Raw genomic sequence first — 18,942 nt, 5'->3', positions numbered from 1 at the left:
TGGAAAGCCTAAAATATCTACTATCTGCCCCTTTACAGAAAAAATTTGCCAACATCTGATCTCGAGTAATCCATCCTGTACACACAAAAATACATGAATATATATTTTCAACACATGCTAATTTATGATAAAACCACCCAAAGTCATTTAGGTTCCAACAACACAACCTAGAAAATATCAGAAAGTTAACTTGTAAATCGAGTATCTACCTAACATTTTAAAATCATTCATGTAGTATTCTGCTACAGATCATTAATTTGTAATTTGCACCAAAGACAGTTTCTAAAAAATAAAAAAAAATGTTCATTCCTAAACATCTAAGAAAAACTAAGGCAAGAAGGAAAGGAAGGAGAGAAGGAAGAAAAAAGGAAACCAGAAATGTTCATTTTTTCCATGCTTAATTTCTGTGATTTTCTTTTTTAATTTCAATAGTCAGTTTATATATTACAATGTTGGAGCCTTTCCTGTATTATAATTGACCTGCAGAAATTTGCTGTCATCAGTAAGATAAGCTTAGTAAAGCCAAAGGATTTTCTAGCACAGTTCCTTACATAGTGGGCAGTCAATAAAGGTCTGCAGCAGTGAGCTGCCTCAGAAACAGAGTTTTTCTTTTTTAACTTTTAACACGACACACTACTCACTTGGCAAAATAATTAGTCAAGGCCAAGAAGCCTCAGCATTTGGGGCTGAGATATATTATCTGAGTATGTAATAGGTGAAGTAGCAAGAGGCTGAAAAATGAGTCAACATCCCCCAAAACATCTCATTTAACAGGCTGCAAGTTTTAAGTCATTTTTAGTTTTGAAGTTTTATTGAACTCTCCCCATTTTACATTTCAAATTCCAAAGGTTAAAGGCAGCTGAGTCGTTACTGAAATTTCCCCTTTCAACTTTGACTACTATGAGCCTATACTGAGCGACAGCTGCCAAGAATAGATGGAACTATGATGTTACCCAATTCAGGGAAAACGGTTTTATGTTTCTGTTTTTAAATACTGGGTTTTTAATGCCTGTTACATGACCTTTGCTTTATTGGCATGAGAGTAGGGAAGGCCAGGAAAAAAAAAAAAAAAAAATCCAGGGAATCAAATTTTTCCTCTTACCATAATTCTAAACCATCTTCCAGAAGATAAACATGTGGAGGCTGGGAAACATCTGTACTCAGTTGGATAACTGGGAGCAGGAAAGGGTACAGGTTCTTGCTGTCTGCTCCTAATCCCTAAGGGAAGTATAAATAAAACTTAACGTAAGACACTCTAAGATCCCACCCCCACCAAAAAATAACCTATCGTATAAAAATGTCCTAAAATGAGCTGATAAAAAATAAATCCAAGATTTTCTGGGATGGTCCTAACTATAAGCACTACTAAAACAAGGTTAGTTCTGTTTACAATTGAACAGCAAGTAGCAAAAAAATACTATTCAATTGCCCAGTGGTAGTAGAATCATATACACCAATGGTATAAACATCTGTTTTAAGAGATTCCATATGTATCTTCCCCTCTGACTACTAAAGTGGTACTAACACTGCTATATTAAATTCCATAAATTATCTCACCTAAGTAATCTAAAATGAACCCAATCAAAATGTTCATTAGTAAGATAATTACATCATAGTACATTCATATTCCAGAATAGAGACTAGCCAATGAAAAAGTATTAGGCATGGAATAAAAACAATCTCAAAAATAATTACAAACTGGATTTAAAAGTACAGAAGAAGTGTGTATATAACAACTGCAAAAACCCAAGAATTTTTAAACATACCTACCACATGCAAAGAGATATACACATAAAAATGTTTCTTTGGAGTATACAGAAAAAATTAACACTAATTAAATATGGGAAGGGGGAAAGGATGCTGAAAGAATGTAAAAATTATTTTTTTCTTAAGCTTTGTTTTAAAAAAATGCACAAAATTTTTTTAATGAACAATTTTTGCTAGTATTTTTAATGACCCAAAAAATGGAGGAAGAAGAGGGGGGTTTATCTAAAATTCTAGTTTACCTAATTATTGTTTTATGGTGATTGACTCAGTGTATCACACTAAGTCCAAGCACTCTGAAAGGAAACATAAAGGATAAGAAGCCAATTTTTAATCCATAATAATCTCTGTAATCTGACAAACACAGAAAGGAAACCAATAAATATCAAACATCTCCTCATTTAGGAAGTAATTCAAATATCAATAGCTAATGGTAGAATACCTTTATGTTAAGCAAAACAAAATCCGTATGTATACATCTTCTGATGCCATATATATACTGAGTTCAATCTTTATTAGTGGGACAGATACCTAAATGGAAATGCATAAAGCTTATCCTTAAGTTTGGTTCTTTCTAAAACTAAAAATCAGTTGAAAGACCTTATTAAAGATCTTTTTAAAGGAAGATAGTTATTAAAATGTCACACTTAATAAAGTAGTACACTGTGTCTTAAAATTAAGTTCAATTTCACTCTCTGTAGTTCAATCTTTAATACAACAACAAAAGAAAAGGAACATTAAACTAGTCAAGTTCATTTTGATTATTAAGTAGACTTAAAATTTCCTAGAAAAATTAAAATCTATCTACTTACTTAGTGCACATCCCAAGAAGCATGAGATGCTAGCTTTCGCAAAACTAAAGCCTCTGCTAAACATGTAAGACTCTCGGCCAAAGCCTGAAGACATTTACCTTTGTAGTCTAATGGCCTGAAGAATGTGTGCAATCCCAGATATACAACTTTAAATGTGAACATTCTCTCAGCCCACAGTCATAACTACAAGACATTGTCTACAACATTATGAAAAAAATCACATAACACATTTTCTACAACAGTATGAAAGCTCAAAATTAAATTCATCAGTTATTAAAATGATCAGAAATGCTTCAAGAAGCAGAAATCTTATTGTATAATAATTACATAAGACAGAAGGGAAAATGAGGTGAAGGGTATTCTGTACTATCTTTGCAACAGTCAGTGAATTTATAAGGTTATTATTATTTTTTAGGTTAAGGGAAAAAAAGAATAAAACCCCCTAAATATTGGCATTTCACAGGATAACGTATTTGACTGCCTTCTCCTGTGTCATGTGCATGCGGAAAATGTCCCAAAATATTATCTCCAAACACAGATCTCTGAACTCCAGACACTGAATAACTACAGGACATCATCACCCAGAAGTCATCTCAAACTCTTTAAGGTGACCACTGAACCAATTCAGTCTTCCAAAAAACAGTTCCTGTCCGGCCTTTCCAAACTCAAGTGACCTGTACGACTACCTATTTAGTGGTAAACAGTCTCTCATCCTCCTCCTAGTTCCTGTTCCTACTCACCGCACATCTCAACAATCCTTTATTCTACTATTTTTCAAATCTTTCCCCTTCTTTCCATGCATTTTACTTCAGAACTGCATCATCTATTTTCATGGTTAACAGAAAACGTACCAACCACTTCCCCTGACCTTAGTTTTACTCCATTCCAAACCCTGTCTCCACTGGCACCCTGATTACCTTACTAAAATAAAAATGTTAACACTCCTTGCTCTGAACTTGAAGAGATGTTCTTGTGGCCTTCCTGACCAGGCCCCTATAACCATGTTCTGTACTATGCTCCGGCCACACCATACAACTCAGTATTATCAATCACAATGTTAAAATCTGGAGGAAGCGGACAGATTTAACGCATGCATTTACTACTCTTCTCTGCCAGGATCCACTTAAAGAATATAGGCGGATGTGTTTAAAAGATCCATAACCATAAGTACAAAGATAACGTAAGAAAAGATAAGGACTGAAAAGACAAGCAGTAACTTAGCAAACTTAGAAAACCAAGCTCAAAGTCAGCTGTAAGAAAAGGTCAAGAAGCAACTTGATTTACATTACAGAAACTCCAAAAGACACAGGAACTGGTAGCACCAGCTACTTTGGGAAGGGTGACGTTCAAGGTCAGGTATTAAAACTAAGAGGGCCTCTAGAGTTTTACAAAGCAGCATGATGCCAAGATCTCATCCAAGTCCACAAACAACTGGTCCCGTTTGATTCTCTGATAACGTAAAACAAATTATCTCAAGACAAGGAGATACCCGGTAATGAAAAGCAGGGATACATTAAAAAAAAAAGGGAGATGTAACATGCAAGAGACAGGAAAATGAAAGATCTTTTACTAAGAAAAGACATCAAAAACAAGGATGGTTCCCCTACAAAACTACCCAGCTAGATTATATCCAAAAGGAAAAATTTGCAATTTACTACTGTAAATGTAAGTTCCCCATACATTTTCAACTCTCTCCATTAGCGTTTTTGTTTTTTTGTTTGTTTTTTTAAGTAGGCTTCTGGTCCAGCCTGGAGCCCAGCGCAGGGCATGAACTCATGACCCGGAGATCAAGACCTGAGCTGAGATCAAGAGTCAGACACTTAACCAACTGAGCCACACAGGAACCCCCCAATTAGCTTTTTAGTGCCCTAAATTTATATTGACAAAATGTTGATGATTCTGGAAGTTGGGTGATAGTTACCTAAAGACTGATTATATTGTTCTTCCTTTTGTGTATGCTTCAAATTTTTCACAACTTAAAAAGTAATAACAAAAGCAGGCAATCAAGGATCAAGAGATGATCTCTTCAACCAGAGACTACTAGTCTGGGTTCCCAGAGCTTAAAAAATGAAAACAAAAACATACAAATAAACTATTATCTCCCTCTCAAATCTGAAAAGCCCAAAGATGGCAGTGTTTTCTATAAAATGAACCTTAACAATAACCCTTAGTATAATTTTCTCAAATGACTGAAAAACACATTTTAAGCTATAATCTCAACTTTATATTAAACGTCGTATGCTTTCTTCAAGAAGGCGATGAACACTTGGCTGGAACCCTGCACCTCTGGCCTAAACAAATACAGAGTGCGAATGGGTCGCAATAGAAGGAAAAGGCCCTATCCACTCCAAACATTCCGAGCAGGTTACTGTGGCTTCCTCAGACTTCCTGAGGTAATCCTACCTAAGGAGACAGAGAAGCTGGGTTTTTTCACACCTCCCTCACAAAACTCTCAAAAGGAGTCTAATAAGAACACATTTTGGCAAAGATGTAACACAAAAGAGGTGGGATCACAGTTTGTTCTGTTATTTCTGAGGGCAATCTCAGGACAGTCAGTAACCTTATCCTAACCTTTGTACCCTTTTCTATAAAAGGGACATAATCTTCGCAAGAGATCACAACAATTAAATAGTAGATAAGAAGAGATGCTACATGAGAGACTTATTAAAAAGAAGGTGCTTTCACAGGAATTTTGTATCACTATTCATTTATTTGAAACTGCCTTACGTAGGATTTTTTAACTATAAAATTCATCCATAAGGTTTACTGAAAGAAAAAAAATTGCATTTCAAAAAAAGGATGTCTGAGAAAGGTTTTTTAAAAACTCGTGTTCACGTGTTTTTCCCCCCCCTATTTTTAACTTATTCAAAAAATGGAGAGTGGTAACTATCAACTCAGAGCTCTCTCCATTGGACAATCTATCACAATTTGGGGCAAGGCCAGTAAAACTGAGTTGAGCATAGCTGGATGCAGATATTAGACTCGGCATTAAAATCTTACCTTTCTGTCCTCTCGCCGTCAGACTGTAAGTCACTGTAACAGTTCAAATGACAACTACAGCCTGTTCATCACTCTCTGAAATCTGAGATTCCTCTCTACCTGCTGCACAACCCTGACACCTCAAAGTCACGAGGACAAAAACCATATTCACTCCTTCCCTCAAAAGTAACTCACCTGATTGTCTACCTTCTCACTTTATGAAAGAGTAAAATTTTGATTTTAGATCACAAAAAAAGGGTGAAAATGAAGAGCAAGTTTATACAGAAAAGCTCTGAATACCAAGCAAAGTGCATGGAAAGTATAACAGACTGCACAAATCATGAGCCTATCACCATGAGAGACCACTTCATCTAATGAAAGAAACGTCTTTAAAAAGGAGAGAGTATTTCCTACATGTCAAAAAATGTCCGAAGCCAACACACTAAAGTAGTTTTTAAAACTGTTTAAGATAATTTATGAAAAAGACATAACTGGGAGGCCTTTCACTACCATTAAAATAAAGCACATGAAAACAATGAAAAATTTGTAAAAAGGAAAAAAAAAGCAAAAACCCAGAATCTTAAGCACAGAGAACTGGTGGTGGCCAGAGGGGAGGTGAGGGAGAGGATCGGTGAAATACAAAAAAGGGATTAATGGGTACAAAACTCCATTTATATAATAAAGAGGCCTCAGGGATGAGAGGTACAGCACAGGGAATACAGTTAATAACACTCTAATAACACTGTATGGTGACAAGGGGCATCTATACCCCTTGTGGTGAACACTGAGTAACGTACAGGATGGTCCGATCAACTGTTGTACACATGGAGCTAACAGAACACTGTATGTTAATCAGACTTCAATAAAAAAAAGAAATATACTAAATTCAGAAAGTGGAAAGTAACTTACCTGAACAAGATGAATAAGTGTTGTCAGAATAGCACATCTCAACATATTGTGTTCTTCGCTCTGCTTCCAAAGAAGAGGCAAATACTGTACCAAACATCCTACATACGGTCGTATCTATCACAACAGAAGGAAGGGAAGCAAAAGACTGTATTAGGAAAGAAGGCAATTTCCTTCAAGACACAATGACAGAACATTATTAAGTCCCAGGAAGGAAGTATTTAATATTTTCTAGATGAAATATATTATGCATCTATCTTTTTAAAAATAAATCAGAGACATAAAGCTCTACGGTTATTATTTTTCAAGAATTTAAAATAAGTACCAAATTTACTGCATGAAATAAAATTTAGGAAAACAACATAATGTAGCCAGTTATCGAGAGCTTAACAGAACACATTATTATACCCTAGTTCTTTTTTAATGAAACAGCTTACCTAACTGGAAATTACACTGTTTTAAAAAGTCAGCATTTACTCATACATTCAACAATTATCTGATGGCATCCTCCAGTAACAGGCCCTGAGGACAAGGCACCAGAAAGAAAAGAATGTAAAGGTACACTTACAAACCCTTACAATGAAAAAAGTATAATTATAAAGGTGTACAGGAGGTATAATGAAAACACAGAAGAAAATCCTTTAAAAAATTTTTTAATGTTTATTTATTTTTGAGAGAGAGAAAGAGACAAACATCAGAGTGTGAGTGAGCAGGGCAGGGGCAAAGAGAGAGGGAGACACAGAGTGTGAAGCAGGCTCCAGGCTCTGAGCTGTGAGTACAGAGCATGATTCGGGGCTCAAACTCACAAACCAAGAGATCATGATCTGAGCTGAAGTCAGACGCTTAACTGACTGAGCCACCCAGGCAACCCAAGAAAATCCTTCTTAAAAGATATGATTCTTAAAACCACGTGGATTAAGCTAACCAGTTTTAAAAATTAAAAATAAAAATATTTCTTTAAAAATAAGCCCTGAGAGACAGCACAGCTTGACAGTGAGTTTCTTAAAAAATAAAAGGGATCTACACTGAAGCTGGACCGCGCTCCAGTGTCTCAGTTGGTTTATGGTCATTGTATTGGGAATTGCTCTGATGAAGAGTAGGCTCATGACAAACAGAAATACTACACCTTCACAACTTCAGCAATAGCTATTTCAATCCCACGTATTAAAACTAAAAATTACTCCCAGAAAAATGAGATTCCCATTTTTGCTTACAAAATGCCACACACTAAACAGGGAGAAAAGGTGTAGAATCTGTTGCCCCTGGGGATGCGAGGAAGGTTACAAAAGACAAGTTAAGTATTTGCCCAAATATTTAAGCGAAACAAAACTGAAAAAATATTACAAGCCTATTTATTATATATCACCTTATCTTCAAATTTTTAATTACACTATTATTTATTGAGCACTTAATCTTGCTAAGTGTTCTTTATCTCAGAGATCACTCCAATTAGCTTATAAAACAGACCAACTAGTACGTAAAAACACAGGTTTTAAAGTACCTAGCTCATTCATACTTAACTGAAAACAATGTATAACAGCATGTTCTACTGACATGGAAAATAAACCAATTTTGGTTTTAATATTCAAGTGAGAACACTTTACAAGGAAGGGCACAAAGGGAGTACATTCGAAAGTCAGAAAAGATTTACATCCCAAACGTAGCTGTACACTGGAATTGATGATATTCTAAATTTAAATTATTTCTTCAAAAATGAATTTCAATAATCACCCAGAGTTACTGTTGCAAAAGATAGCCCCCCAAAACAAGGGTGCAGAGCTGGAGATCAAAAAACAGTGAGGGGGCGCCTGGGTGGCTCAGTAGGTTAGGCATCCCACTCTTGATTTCAGCTCAGGCATGATCTCACAATTCATGTCATGTTCTGGGCACTGACAGCACAGAACCTGCTTGGGATTCTCTCTCTGCACACCCCCCCCCCCCGCCCCCCGCTCACACTCTCTTTCTCTCTCAAAATAAATAAAATAAATAAACTTTAAGAAAACAGAGGGAGAACATGAGAGCGAAATATGTTCCCTGAGGCTGAAAGGGAGGAGGTTAAAAAGTATGTTATTGGGAAAACTGAGAAAATCTTATATGGACTTGATATTAGATAATAATATTACATTAATGTAAGTTTCCTGAGTCTAATCATGGTTATGTTAAGAAGAGAAGTCTAATATTCTGGGACAAAGTGCCATGATGCTTGAAACTAAAATTCAAAGAGTTTAACAACAAGAATTTGTAGATGCACACAGATTAAAAAAAGAGAAAATTCAGTAAAAATTAAAAACTTAAAGAACTAGGTGAAGGATATATGGGTGTTGATGTCTTGTAACTTTTCTGTACATTCAAAATATTTCAATGAAAAGACTTAAGGAAAAATATTGCTCATATACAATCCTGAAAATGATTACCATCTATGGGCTATTTCGGTAGGCCAGTATCAATTATTTGGTCAACACCTAAAAAATCACAAGGAATTAGCAATGTTTACTAGACACTGGGCTAAATAACAACCCTATAAAACATTAAACTATCAGCTTAACACAAATGAGATGAAAAAGTACACCAAATACACTCATCTTTTGGCACCTATACTCAAAAAGAAAAGAAAATAGAATATGAGTTAAGTCATCATATACAGGGAGGTATCCACTTTCCTTCGTAACACATTACTGAAAATCAAGTATGTGACAGCCTAAGAAATGTTCTAAGAAGATATTCCATACATGGGGACTTTAAAAAGTAAGTACCAATGACACCTCGTCTTTTAGATATAATTTTCATAAAATATTTAATACTTCACACAGGCCCTTTAATTTTGTTCTTTTTCTTCAGAAATGCAGAAGTTCAAAGACTATCTGCCTGACATCCAAACCTGATGATTACCTATTTCTTCTGTGTATTTACTGGATTGCCACAATGGAATAATTTATCAACTACTTTTTCAAAAAGTAGAGAAAATATAATCTTTAAATAATTGTACATTATATTATAAAAATGGTGACACTTCACTGAATCTTCAAAATTAAACCATTATGTGTTATCTTACTGTTTGTTGTTAAGATGGCTCAAACTGTCTGTAACCCAAGGGGCAAAAATCAAATTAGCATATGAAAGACAGGTGAATGATATATAAGCGGTAGGACTGTTCAAAGGTTAACATAGGAAATTTAAAGAATCAGACTACTGAAAATACTTTTCATGATGATTTCCTGATTTCTGAAAACACAAAATACTACTGGATTAACTCTATCTATTTACTGGTGACAGAGTCACCTGAGTTGCTTAGGCTATCTGTGTTCTAAAAAGTGCATATGGATTAAAAACACAAAAGCACTTTTAAAATTACTAAGCATGAAGGGACACCTGGGTAGCTCAGTCAGTTTAGTGTCCAACTCTTGGTTTCATCTCAGGTCATAATCTCATGGTTCACGGGTTCAAGCCCCACGTGAGGCTCAGCAGTGACAGTACAGAGCCTGACAGGGATTCTCTCTCTCTCCTACCCTCTGCCATTCCCCCACACTTGCGCACACACAAGCACACACTCTCTGTCTCAAAATAAATAATAAATAAATTTTATTTATAAATATAAATATTTATATTTTAATAAATTATAATAAATATTTATAACTTATTTATAAATAAATTAATTAAATTTAAATAAACTTTAAATTTTACTAAGCATGAGGAATTTCAACCTAGGATTAAAAAGATTAGAGATTTGGGAGGATGTAGGTAAGAAAATTCATTTCCACAGAAAGAAATCTTTAGTACATTTCTGTTAGCGAGATGGTATCTAAATAAGATTACAAAAAATGGTCATATCTTGTTTCTACAATTTTTTAATGAACGATAATTTACTGCATTTGTATAATGATCTAAAGCATACTGCATATGTGTAATAATTTCATACTTAAGACACCTGTGAGTCAAGTGATTTCAGAATTATCTTTATTATTTTAGACACAACAGAGCACCTGGGTGGCTCGACTAGTTAAGCATCTGACTTCGGCTCAGATTATTATCTCACCACTCCGTGAGTTCAAACCCCACATCAAACTCTGTGCTGACAGCTCAGAGCCTGGAGCCTGCTTCAGATTCTGTGTTTCCCTCTCTCTCTACCCCTCCCCTGCGCACGCGTGCGCTCTCTCTCTGTCTCTCAGTAATAAACATTAAAATGTGTATATATATATATATATATACACACATAAGGACACAAACTTAAAGACCTTCCCCAAACGACACAGGAGACACAGGCACTTGAAAGGAGTTTAAAAGAGTCTCAATTAACTATCTGGATGATCAAAATCTCTCAGTATTCTTTATAAACAAGTATCAAAATGAAACAACGTAACTAACGTAATAAGAATCCCAAACACTAAGGAAATTGTAAGGTAACACTATTTTTAGACACTCGAACCCAGAACTGCTCAAAGTGGTTAACAGTGACTCAAAACTGCCGCTGGAGCTGCATGCTGACTGTGAAGGCTGGTAATACCACAAAGATGTATGTACTTTGACAAGTTCCTTAAAATCTCAAACTGTTCGAGATGATAAATTCCAACCCTCACCCAAAGGTTTTTGTGAGGATTAAATGAGAAATATATGCAAATTATTTAGCACGGAAGTTGGTAACTTAGTATTATTCAGTAATTGATAGCAATTCTCATCAATTACTTTAGAACAAGCTCAAGCAATCAGAATTCACTAAAAAGACACAGGAACAAACTCCAAATCTGTGGACATGAATTCAGTTATCTTTCCCTAGTAACTCACAGATTTACTTCAGTACTTTTCAAACAAGGATATGAAGTGGGGAACTAGGATATGAGAAACCACAAGGATAATTAATTATAAGGTAGTTTCTTGGATTATTAGTTTTTCACACAAATTAGGAGACATAGGGAAGCTGAATAACTAACTTTACATTTAATATCTGTTGAGAACTTTACATATCATTTTTATATTAAGCTAAACATGGACATAATGTGGACCAAACTGCAAAACACATTAAATTTTGAAGGTAAATATAACCGACCTCTGAAAATAGCTGCATTTGCTGACACACTTGTGGCTATGTCCTCAAACACACTGAATTTTAAGAAGTATTATTAAATATAAACTGGATCTACTAAGACAGATAAAATTCTGCATTCTGAACCCCTCTACATTACTGATCCCATTTTAAAATTTTTATATTTTAGATTTTAATATTCTCAAGTCATTTTTTTAATTTTTTTTTTTTAATGTTTATTTATTTTTGGGACAGAGAGAGACAGAGCATGAACGGGGGAGGGGCAGAGAGAGAGGGAGACAAAGAATCCGAAGCAGGCTCCAGGCTCTGAGCCATCAGCCCAGAGCCTGACGCGGGGCTCGAACTCACGGACCACGAGATCATGACCTGAGCCGAAGTCGGACGCTTAACCGACTGAGCCACCCAGGCGCCCCTCTCAAGTCATTTTTTTAAAATGCAAGTACACATGTCAATATAAGCGAAATCACAACCGTATAGGTTATAAGCATTTTCATGTGTTAACTTTTAAACAATGTAGATAAAGCAAAGCTATTACTGCAATCCTACATACACTCCACTCACCTGACATTGAATGTTTTACATTAAAATTACCTGTATATTGACTCTTTCAATCACACAGGAAAGGACATGCAAAACATGCATCTTTGTGTCACATTCTGTAACTTGCTGCAGCAGCTGAAAAAGTAGTGTGAACATGGTTTCCAAATACTGCAGGTAAACAGAAAAAAAACAAAGGGTTATAAGAGAAATAGAAACATCTTCACAAACTGAAATAACAAAATTAAATCATAATGTCAAAGCAATAAATAAGAGATCAGCAACCAGAACTCCAGCATTACCTAAAGAAAGCTGAAATTGTTCAAGTTGCCAACATTTAGGAGTCGCATTCTTTTTTTTGGGGGGTGGGGGGGGGATTTTCTTTTCTTTATTGTTCCTTATTTGGTCCATTTTAGAATTAAACTCATCCACAAAGTGAATCATGTTTTCAGTGGAAAACCATGTCTAAATTTTGTGTTTAAATTTTATATCGCTAAACTAAGCTGCTAACGTTGTCTGGTCAGTGTCCTTGTGTGCCTGTTGCCAATCACAAGATACTTTGTTTTGCAAAGTCTACTCATTGAAACAAAAGAAATACCAGTAAGTATACTCGCATACCAGCTCTCTGATGTGGCCCTTAAGATACGCTGCATGGAGATCTCACTTTCCATAGATATATATCTGTTATTCAAAGAATGACCGAATATTTATTATTAGGAAATAGGAAACAAATATCCATGTCTGGCCGTTAACGCCTAGATTACAAAATGACAGTAGGGATTAATAGGTCACAGAATGCCACATACTTAAATAAAACACACATCTGATCTTTCAGATAGTTCATTTTTAAGCAGATTTCTAAAACATATTTATTTCATCCCAAAATACCTAATGATTCTTTTCCTAATGAAAATCCTCTCTACAAGTTTGTCCATGTACGACCTCCACAAGAAGTACACACAGACACTTTATCATGTAACTTTCTTCTTGCCTAGTCTTCCTAAGAATAAATACTACCGCCATAGTCTTATTAACATATTTAACAAGTGCTTACTGAGTACCTGTTAAGTGAAACACCATGTGGGCTTCTGGGAATTAAATGAAGGGTAAAAAGATTGGTGTTCTATTCAAGTAATTTACAATCTAATGCAGGATACAGGCATATATACACAAAGAAATAGTTGAGGACTATAAGTAACAGACACAGATAAAACGAAGTTACTAGATGTTTTGTAATTGGAAAAAAGGTAAAAAAAAAAAAAAAAAAAAAGTTTAACAGTCACCTCCAAAACAGTTAAGATAGCTTAAAAAAAAAAAAAAAAAAAAGCAGAATATAAGTAAACAGTTATGAATTAAAAAATTACCAATAAAGGTAGTAAACTTCCAAAATCATCTTAATGTACTTTTAAATTTGGCTTCAATAAGTATCACATACATATAATTTCATTTATAAAATAACACTTAATTTGCAAAAGACATAGCAGATTGTGATCAATCTTAAAAATATTCTCACCGGCAGAAACTGATCTGTTCTAAATTCAAAATCATCAACAGGTAAAGAGCAGTTAAGGAATACTGAGGATGTATGAGGTTAATCAGAATAAAATAGATCTAAAACCCAAATATGATACTCAAAAACTATATTTTAAGCGATCTAACAAATTTCACAAAAAAATCAGTTACTTAAAAGTGTTAAAATTCTTCACAATGAAATATTTTTTATTTTAAAGATTTTATTTTTAAGTAATCTCTACACCCAACATGGGACTGGAACTCACAACCCTGAGATCAAAAGTCACACACTCCACTGTCTGAGCCAGCCAGGCACCCCATCACAATGAAGTATTTTTAAATTCTTTAAAGGATATTTAACTTCAGTGTTGTCGCTGTTTCAATACGGACCTAAAAGAAAGTACATCATGAGATTTTAATAATTCTGAAACTAAATATCATTAATATCAAATGGCAGGAAATTTACTCCAAATCACTTTTACTTTTTGCTAATATTAAAGTCACAGAGGTTATTAACATCTAGAAATAAAAGAATATTCCTCTTATTTTGCAACAAGACTTGAAAAAGTCAACTAGTGTCCATTCCCACCCTTCTCAGTTTCTCATAATTTGTTTCAACAGTCTTTAATCCAGGGGGTGCTTCCAGGAAAATGGATAATTTGCTCTAAGTGTGAGACAAGGGTGGGACTAAGAGAAGAGTACAAAGGTGCTGCCACACGGGGAGAGAAGGCTGAGATCACAGATGAGAGACAGGCAAATGGGTGAGGCTGGTAAAGCTGGCAGATGTTTGGTGAAGAGGAAGGGAGGAGAAAATGGAAAGAGGAGGGAGAAGGAAGAACACACATTCCCATCTGCAACCACAATTACAGGAAATCCGTGAAATATCCAAAGATCTATTTTGAGATTTTCTAAACTCCAAAGTTCACAAATACACAAAGATTTGTACAGGTTCCTGACACTTCCAAATCTTAATTTCTTTGTGTGTCAGCATGTTATGCGGGCAAATCACACCACAACAGCATCATCCCTATCGCTCTCTTTCAAGGGTTATCAGAGGGAAAATCCTCTGATTTCCCTCTTTCAATCCCCTTGAAAGAGGGAAATCCTCTTTCAAGGATTTGGTCAGCTAAACTGGCACAGGCTACGATACCCAGAGTTTCCACAAAACATAACATGAACTCAAGCCATGACTACATTCTATATCTAGTTAAATGTTTCAACTAAAGGAAAGAAATTCACTCAATATCCATTATACTCCCCCAGATCAAATGACAATGTGAAAATGTCAGGCAACTATCAGAGATAGAGATGTACTCCACCCAGTGGCCTTGGGTACTATAAAATTTATGGAGTCCTATTTGAGAAGTTGCTTTCTCCAGTAACTGCATTATATATTTTTGTAAAGATTTAGCCTTTTTAAAATTCAGTTATTCATTCATTTATTTATTAATTTTGGGGGAGGGGCACAAGTAAACAAGGGGCAGAGAGAGAGAGAGAGAGAGAGAGAGAGAGGGAGAGAGAGAGGATTCCATACAGGTTCCACATTGTCCACGTAGAACTCGAAGTGGCTCGAGCTTGCCTGAAATGTGGCTTGACTGAACTCATGGACCGTGAGATCATGAGCAGAGCCGAAGTCAGATGCTTAATTGACTGAGCCACCCAGGTGCCCCCGGTGCACCTGCACTATCTCTACTCTGTTGCAGCCAGTCTTGTGATGACGTGGTTATAAGATTAGGAAACCACATAGATAACCGTAGTTGCTCAGGATTAAATCTATCCCAACCCTGTAAAAGCACTCAAGCAAGATAATGTAGATAATGAAAGCCAGAGAACATTTAGATTCAGCAGTATCTATATAAGCACATGCATATATACACACGAACACATCTACACATATGTACATATCTACATGTTTGTATACTGCCGTGTACATAAATATGTGTATAAAGTATCCTCCCACATTAGCCAGCATTTCTCACAAGTTGAAATTAAAGATCTTATATACACTAGAAGGCCAAAGTGTGCAACCTTAACTTGGTACCTTACTAAACAAAGTCTTAAGAAGTATCAACAAAATATCGGTGGCAGGATCAAACAAGTGTAGAAGATGTAAAACTGAGATGAAATCACCAGAAGATACACAGGAAAAGGGCAAAAGCTGAACCTACAGCAGCATTCCCTCTAAGAGTATTCCTTAGATATTAGTGTATGTGTCATCTTGGATAGTCACTATTCAAATGTATGTTTCAAAGGTTCTCCTCAGTCCTAAAGCAAAGAGGACTACTGGAATATTTAGCCCAGTGTTTTCCAAACTTATCCAGCCATGAAACCCTTTTTCTCCAGTAATACTTATTGGGATGTAATTAATGTTCCACTCTTAAAGTGCAGAATTAAATTTCTCTTATTTCTTTCTGAACAGATACCTCAAAAATGAGTAAAAGATTCAAAAAATTTCTCGATTTCCCTAAGAAAACTTAAGTGAAATTTAATCCTTTTGTAACACTTTCATAAAACATTTAATGTCTTCTGTCTGATACCTCTAAGAGCAAATGTTTCCAAGTGGGAAAAGAAAAACTTTAACCTATAAATACTTTAAAGGTATTACAAAAGTAAACTCATTCCAGCAAACAGTAATCTAAAGTTTTATTTATTTTTTTTAAATTTTTTTTAACGTTTATTTATTTTTGAGACAGAGAGAGACAAAGCATGAACAGGGGAGGGTCAGAGAGAGGGAGACACAGAATCTGAAACAGGCTCCAGGCTCTGAGCTGTCAGCACAGAGCCCCACGCGGGGCTCGAACTCACGGACAGCGAGATCATGACCTGAGCTGAAGTCGGCCGCTTAACCGACTGAGCCACCCAGGTGCCCCTAAACAGTTTTATTAATAAACTTTTAAGAATTTAGACATGGTAAAATAAAACTGGATTCCCTTGTAACTTCCCATGTTTAAACTATTTAATAGTTACAGCATTATATTTAGAGTAAATTCCCAACTATTTACACAAAGTAGATAATGGCCAAGTGACAAATCCAAATAACAGTTCTATCTGCCTTTGGAATACATTGAGCTTCTACAATGGGTTTATTTATTTATTTATTTATTTTTAATTGGGAGAGCAATAGAGAAAGAGAGAATCTTAAGCAGGCTCCACACACAGTGCAGAGCCCAATCCGGGGCTTGATCCCACAACACTGGGATCATGGCCTGAGCTGAAACCAAGAGCTGGATGCTCACCCGACTGAACCACCCAGGAGCGCCGACAGGTTTACCTTTCTAATTATGTTTTCCTTCACAGAACATTATTTTTCTGACCCTCTCTGACTCTTCAAAAAAAAAAAAGAAAAAAGAATATTATGTCAACACTTATTATAAAGGAAACAATTCCAATGGCTAAAACACACACACACACACACACACACACACAGAACACAGAAAGTAGCTCATGTACACACGTCGAAATGAGAAAAGGATGGCCCAAGCTTTTGCTGAAAAACAGGCTGATAGAATGGGTTCAAAAAATTTTTTAAAGGAGTATACTGAGAAATGATTACACAAGACCTCAGCCTAATTCGGGGACAGAAAAAAAAATCACGTAATTTTACATAAAAAAAACTTGAAACTGAGGAAAAGACAACTAGACTCCATCTTTTCAAGACTATGCTAGGGTCCAGTCTAAGCCCAACACAAGGAATATGTACAGTAAGTCATGAATATATTCACTCAGGCATAAAATAAAGCACCACAAGGAAGAAGCAACTATTCCACACAGTGTTCAACTTCTTAACAAAAACAAACAAAAACAAAAACAAAAAACAAAAAACAAAAAAAAAAAACCCACAACTCTAAGTAACTGACCTGACCCACATGTTAAAACAGCAAACTTACTACTTTTATGGGAATAAAGCAACCAAGAAGCCATCAGCAAGTTTTCAGTGACGAAATATCAAGAATTTTCTATCAGGGCACCTGGGTGGCTTAGCCAGTTAAGCATGTGACTTCAGCTCAGGTCATGATGTCACCGTTCAATGAGTTTGATTCCCACATTGGGTGAGCTCGAGCCCAGCTTCGGGTGAGCTCGAGCCCAGCTTCGGGTGAGCTTGAGCCTCGCTTTGAGTGAGCCTCTCTTCTCTCCCTCTCTCTTCCTCTCTCTCTGACCCTCATGGGATTCTCTCTCTCCCTCTCTGCCCTTTGCCCACTTGTGCCCTCTCTGACTCTACCAAAAAAAAGAATACTATGTCAACACTTATTATAAAGGAAACAATTCCAAAGGCTAAAACACACACACACACACACACACACACACCAAAAATCCCTTCAAAAATGAGAGACAAAGAAAAAATTAACAGTCAAGATGAACTAGATGGTGGTACCTCAAGTATGAGAATGACAAAATCCATACTGAATAAGAAAAAAAAAATATGTAAGCTAAAAAAGAATCTTTAAAAAAAAATGTCATCTGACTCTACAAAACTAGAATTTAGTTAAACGTCTTTTCACTGACTCTTCGTGATAAGGGTAAATAATAATCAAAGAACTTCCCTCCCTTAAGTCAAACTGCTCGCCAAGGAATAACTACAAGAGTGAAAGGTTACCAACATGCTAAATCTATAAACTATTCCTGAATATGAAGCTTAACATAAATTAAACTTAGAAAAAATAGTCTTAAAACATTTAAGGAACATACCACTAAGTCTTGATCTTGAAGCAAGTTACAAATTGCCTCATATAACATGGGTCTTAAGTCAGACTTGAATTTCACAGAAATCCACTGACCGATGAGCCAAATCACCCTGCGTCGCAATGGCTTATATCTGAATAGGGAAAAATCATGAAATTAAAATGGTAAATATTCTACAAAGTATATTTCATTTAGTGTATTTTATCATTTAAATTTAAAATATAGTAAGGAAGCAATCTGTATTGTTTATATAAAAACTTAAAAGCCACTTCTAAATGTACCACAGTACACGTACTACAAAACCACCTAAGCTCTCAAATTTAAGTATCTTCAAAAATAATGATATTTTTAAAGTTGTAAACCATTTTCAGTAACATTATACACATTTCTTTATGATCATCTTTTCTAAAGGAAATGAAGGCTCTTTAAAGCAAGAAAAAAAACCCCACAAAGCTATAAACAATTATGTTTAAGAATTCTACCCATAAAGTCTCTTACTGATACTATATAAATTTTAGTGGCGAGATGCTGTTTTGTGCATAAATGGAATAAGCTAATGAAGATTCCCCATTTTTTAGAAAATTATAAAATTTTAAGATGACCAAGCACATAGAAAGAACTGCTCATTAAAGTTGAAAAATAGTTGCTTAAGTATTCCCTGCCCTCAAAACGTTTACAACTCACCTAAAAGAATTAAAGAATGTAAAGCTATAT

General features: G+C 35.4%; 1 protein-coding gene across 7 annotated transcripts in view; it reads right to left on the bottom strand.

Moving 5' to 3' along the window:
* IPO11 (importin 11) overlaps positions 1-18,942 on the bottom strand; it is a 198,482-nt gene that overhangs the window by 107,585 nt on the left and 71,955 nt on the right. For all 7 annotated transcript variants that reach the window (XR_006202884.1, XM_042940046.1, XM_042940027.1 and 4 more), the window contains exons 16-21: positions 18,235-18,361; positions 13,905-13,938; positions 13,550-13,590; positions 12,091-12,207; positions 6,465-6,578; positions 1,103-1,218 (exon numbers count right to left, since the gene is read on the bottom strand). Coding sequence is in view for 6 of the 7 variants with exons in the window: in XM_042940046.1 (XP_042795980.1) it covers positions 1,103-1,218; positions 6,465-6,578; positions 12,091-12,207; positions 13,550-13,590; positions 13,905-13,938; positions 18,235-18,361 (549 nt within the window). In the remaining variant the exon portion in view is untranslated. The remainder of the gene's footprint in view (positions 1-1,102; positions 1,219-6,464; positions 6,579-12,090; positions 12,208-13,549; positions 13,591-13,904; positions 13,939-18,234; positions 18,362-18,942) is intronic.

Source organism: Panthera leo, chromosome A1 (assembly GCF_018350215.1).
Source record: "Panthera leo isolate Ple1 chromosome A1, P.leo_Ple1_pat1.1, whole genome shotgun sequence".
NCBI classification, from domain to species: domain Eukaryota; kingdom Metazoa; phylum Chordata; class Mammalia; order Carnivora; family Felidae; genus Panthera; species Panthera leo.
This window is presented reverse-complemented; position numbering and strand designations above follow the sequence as displayed.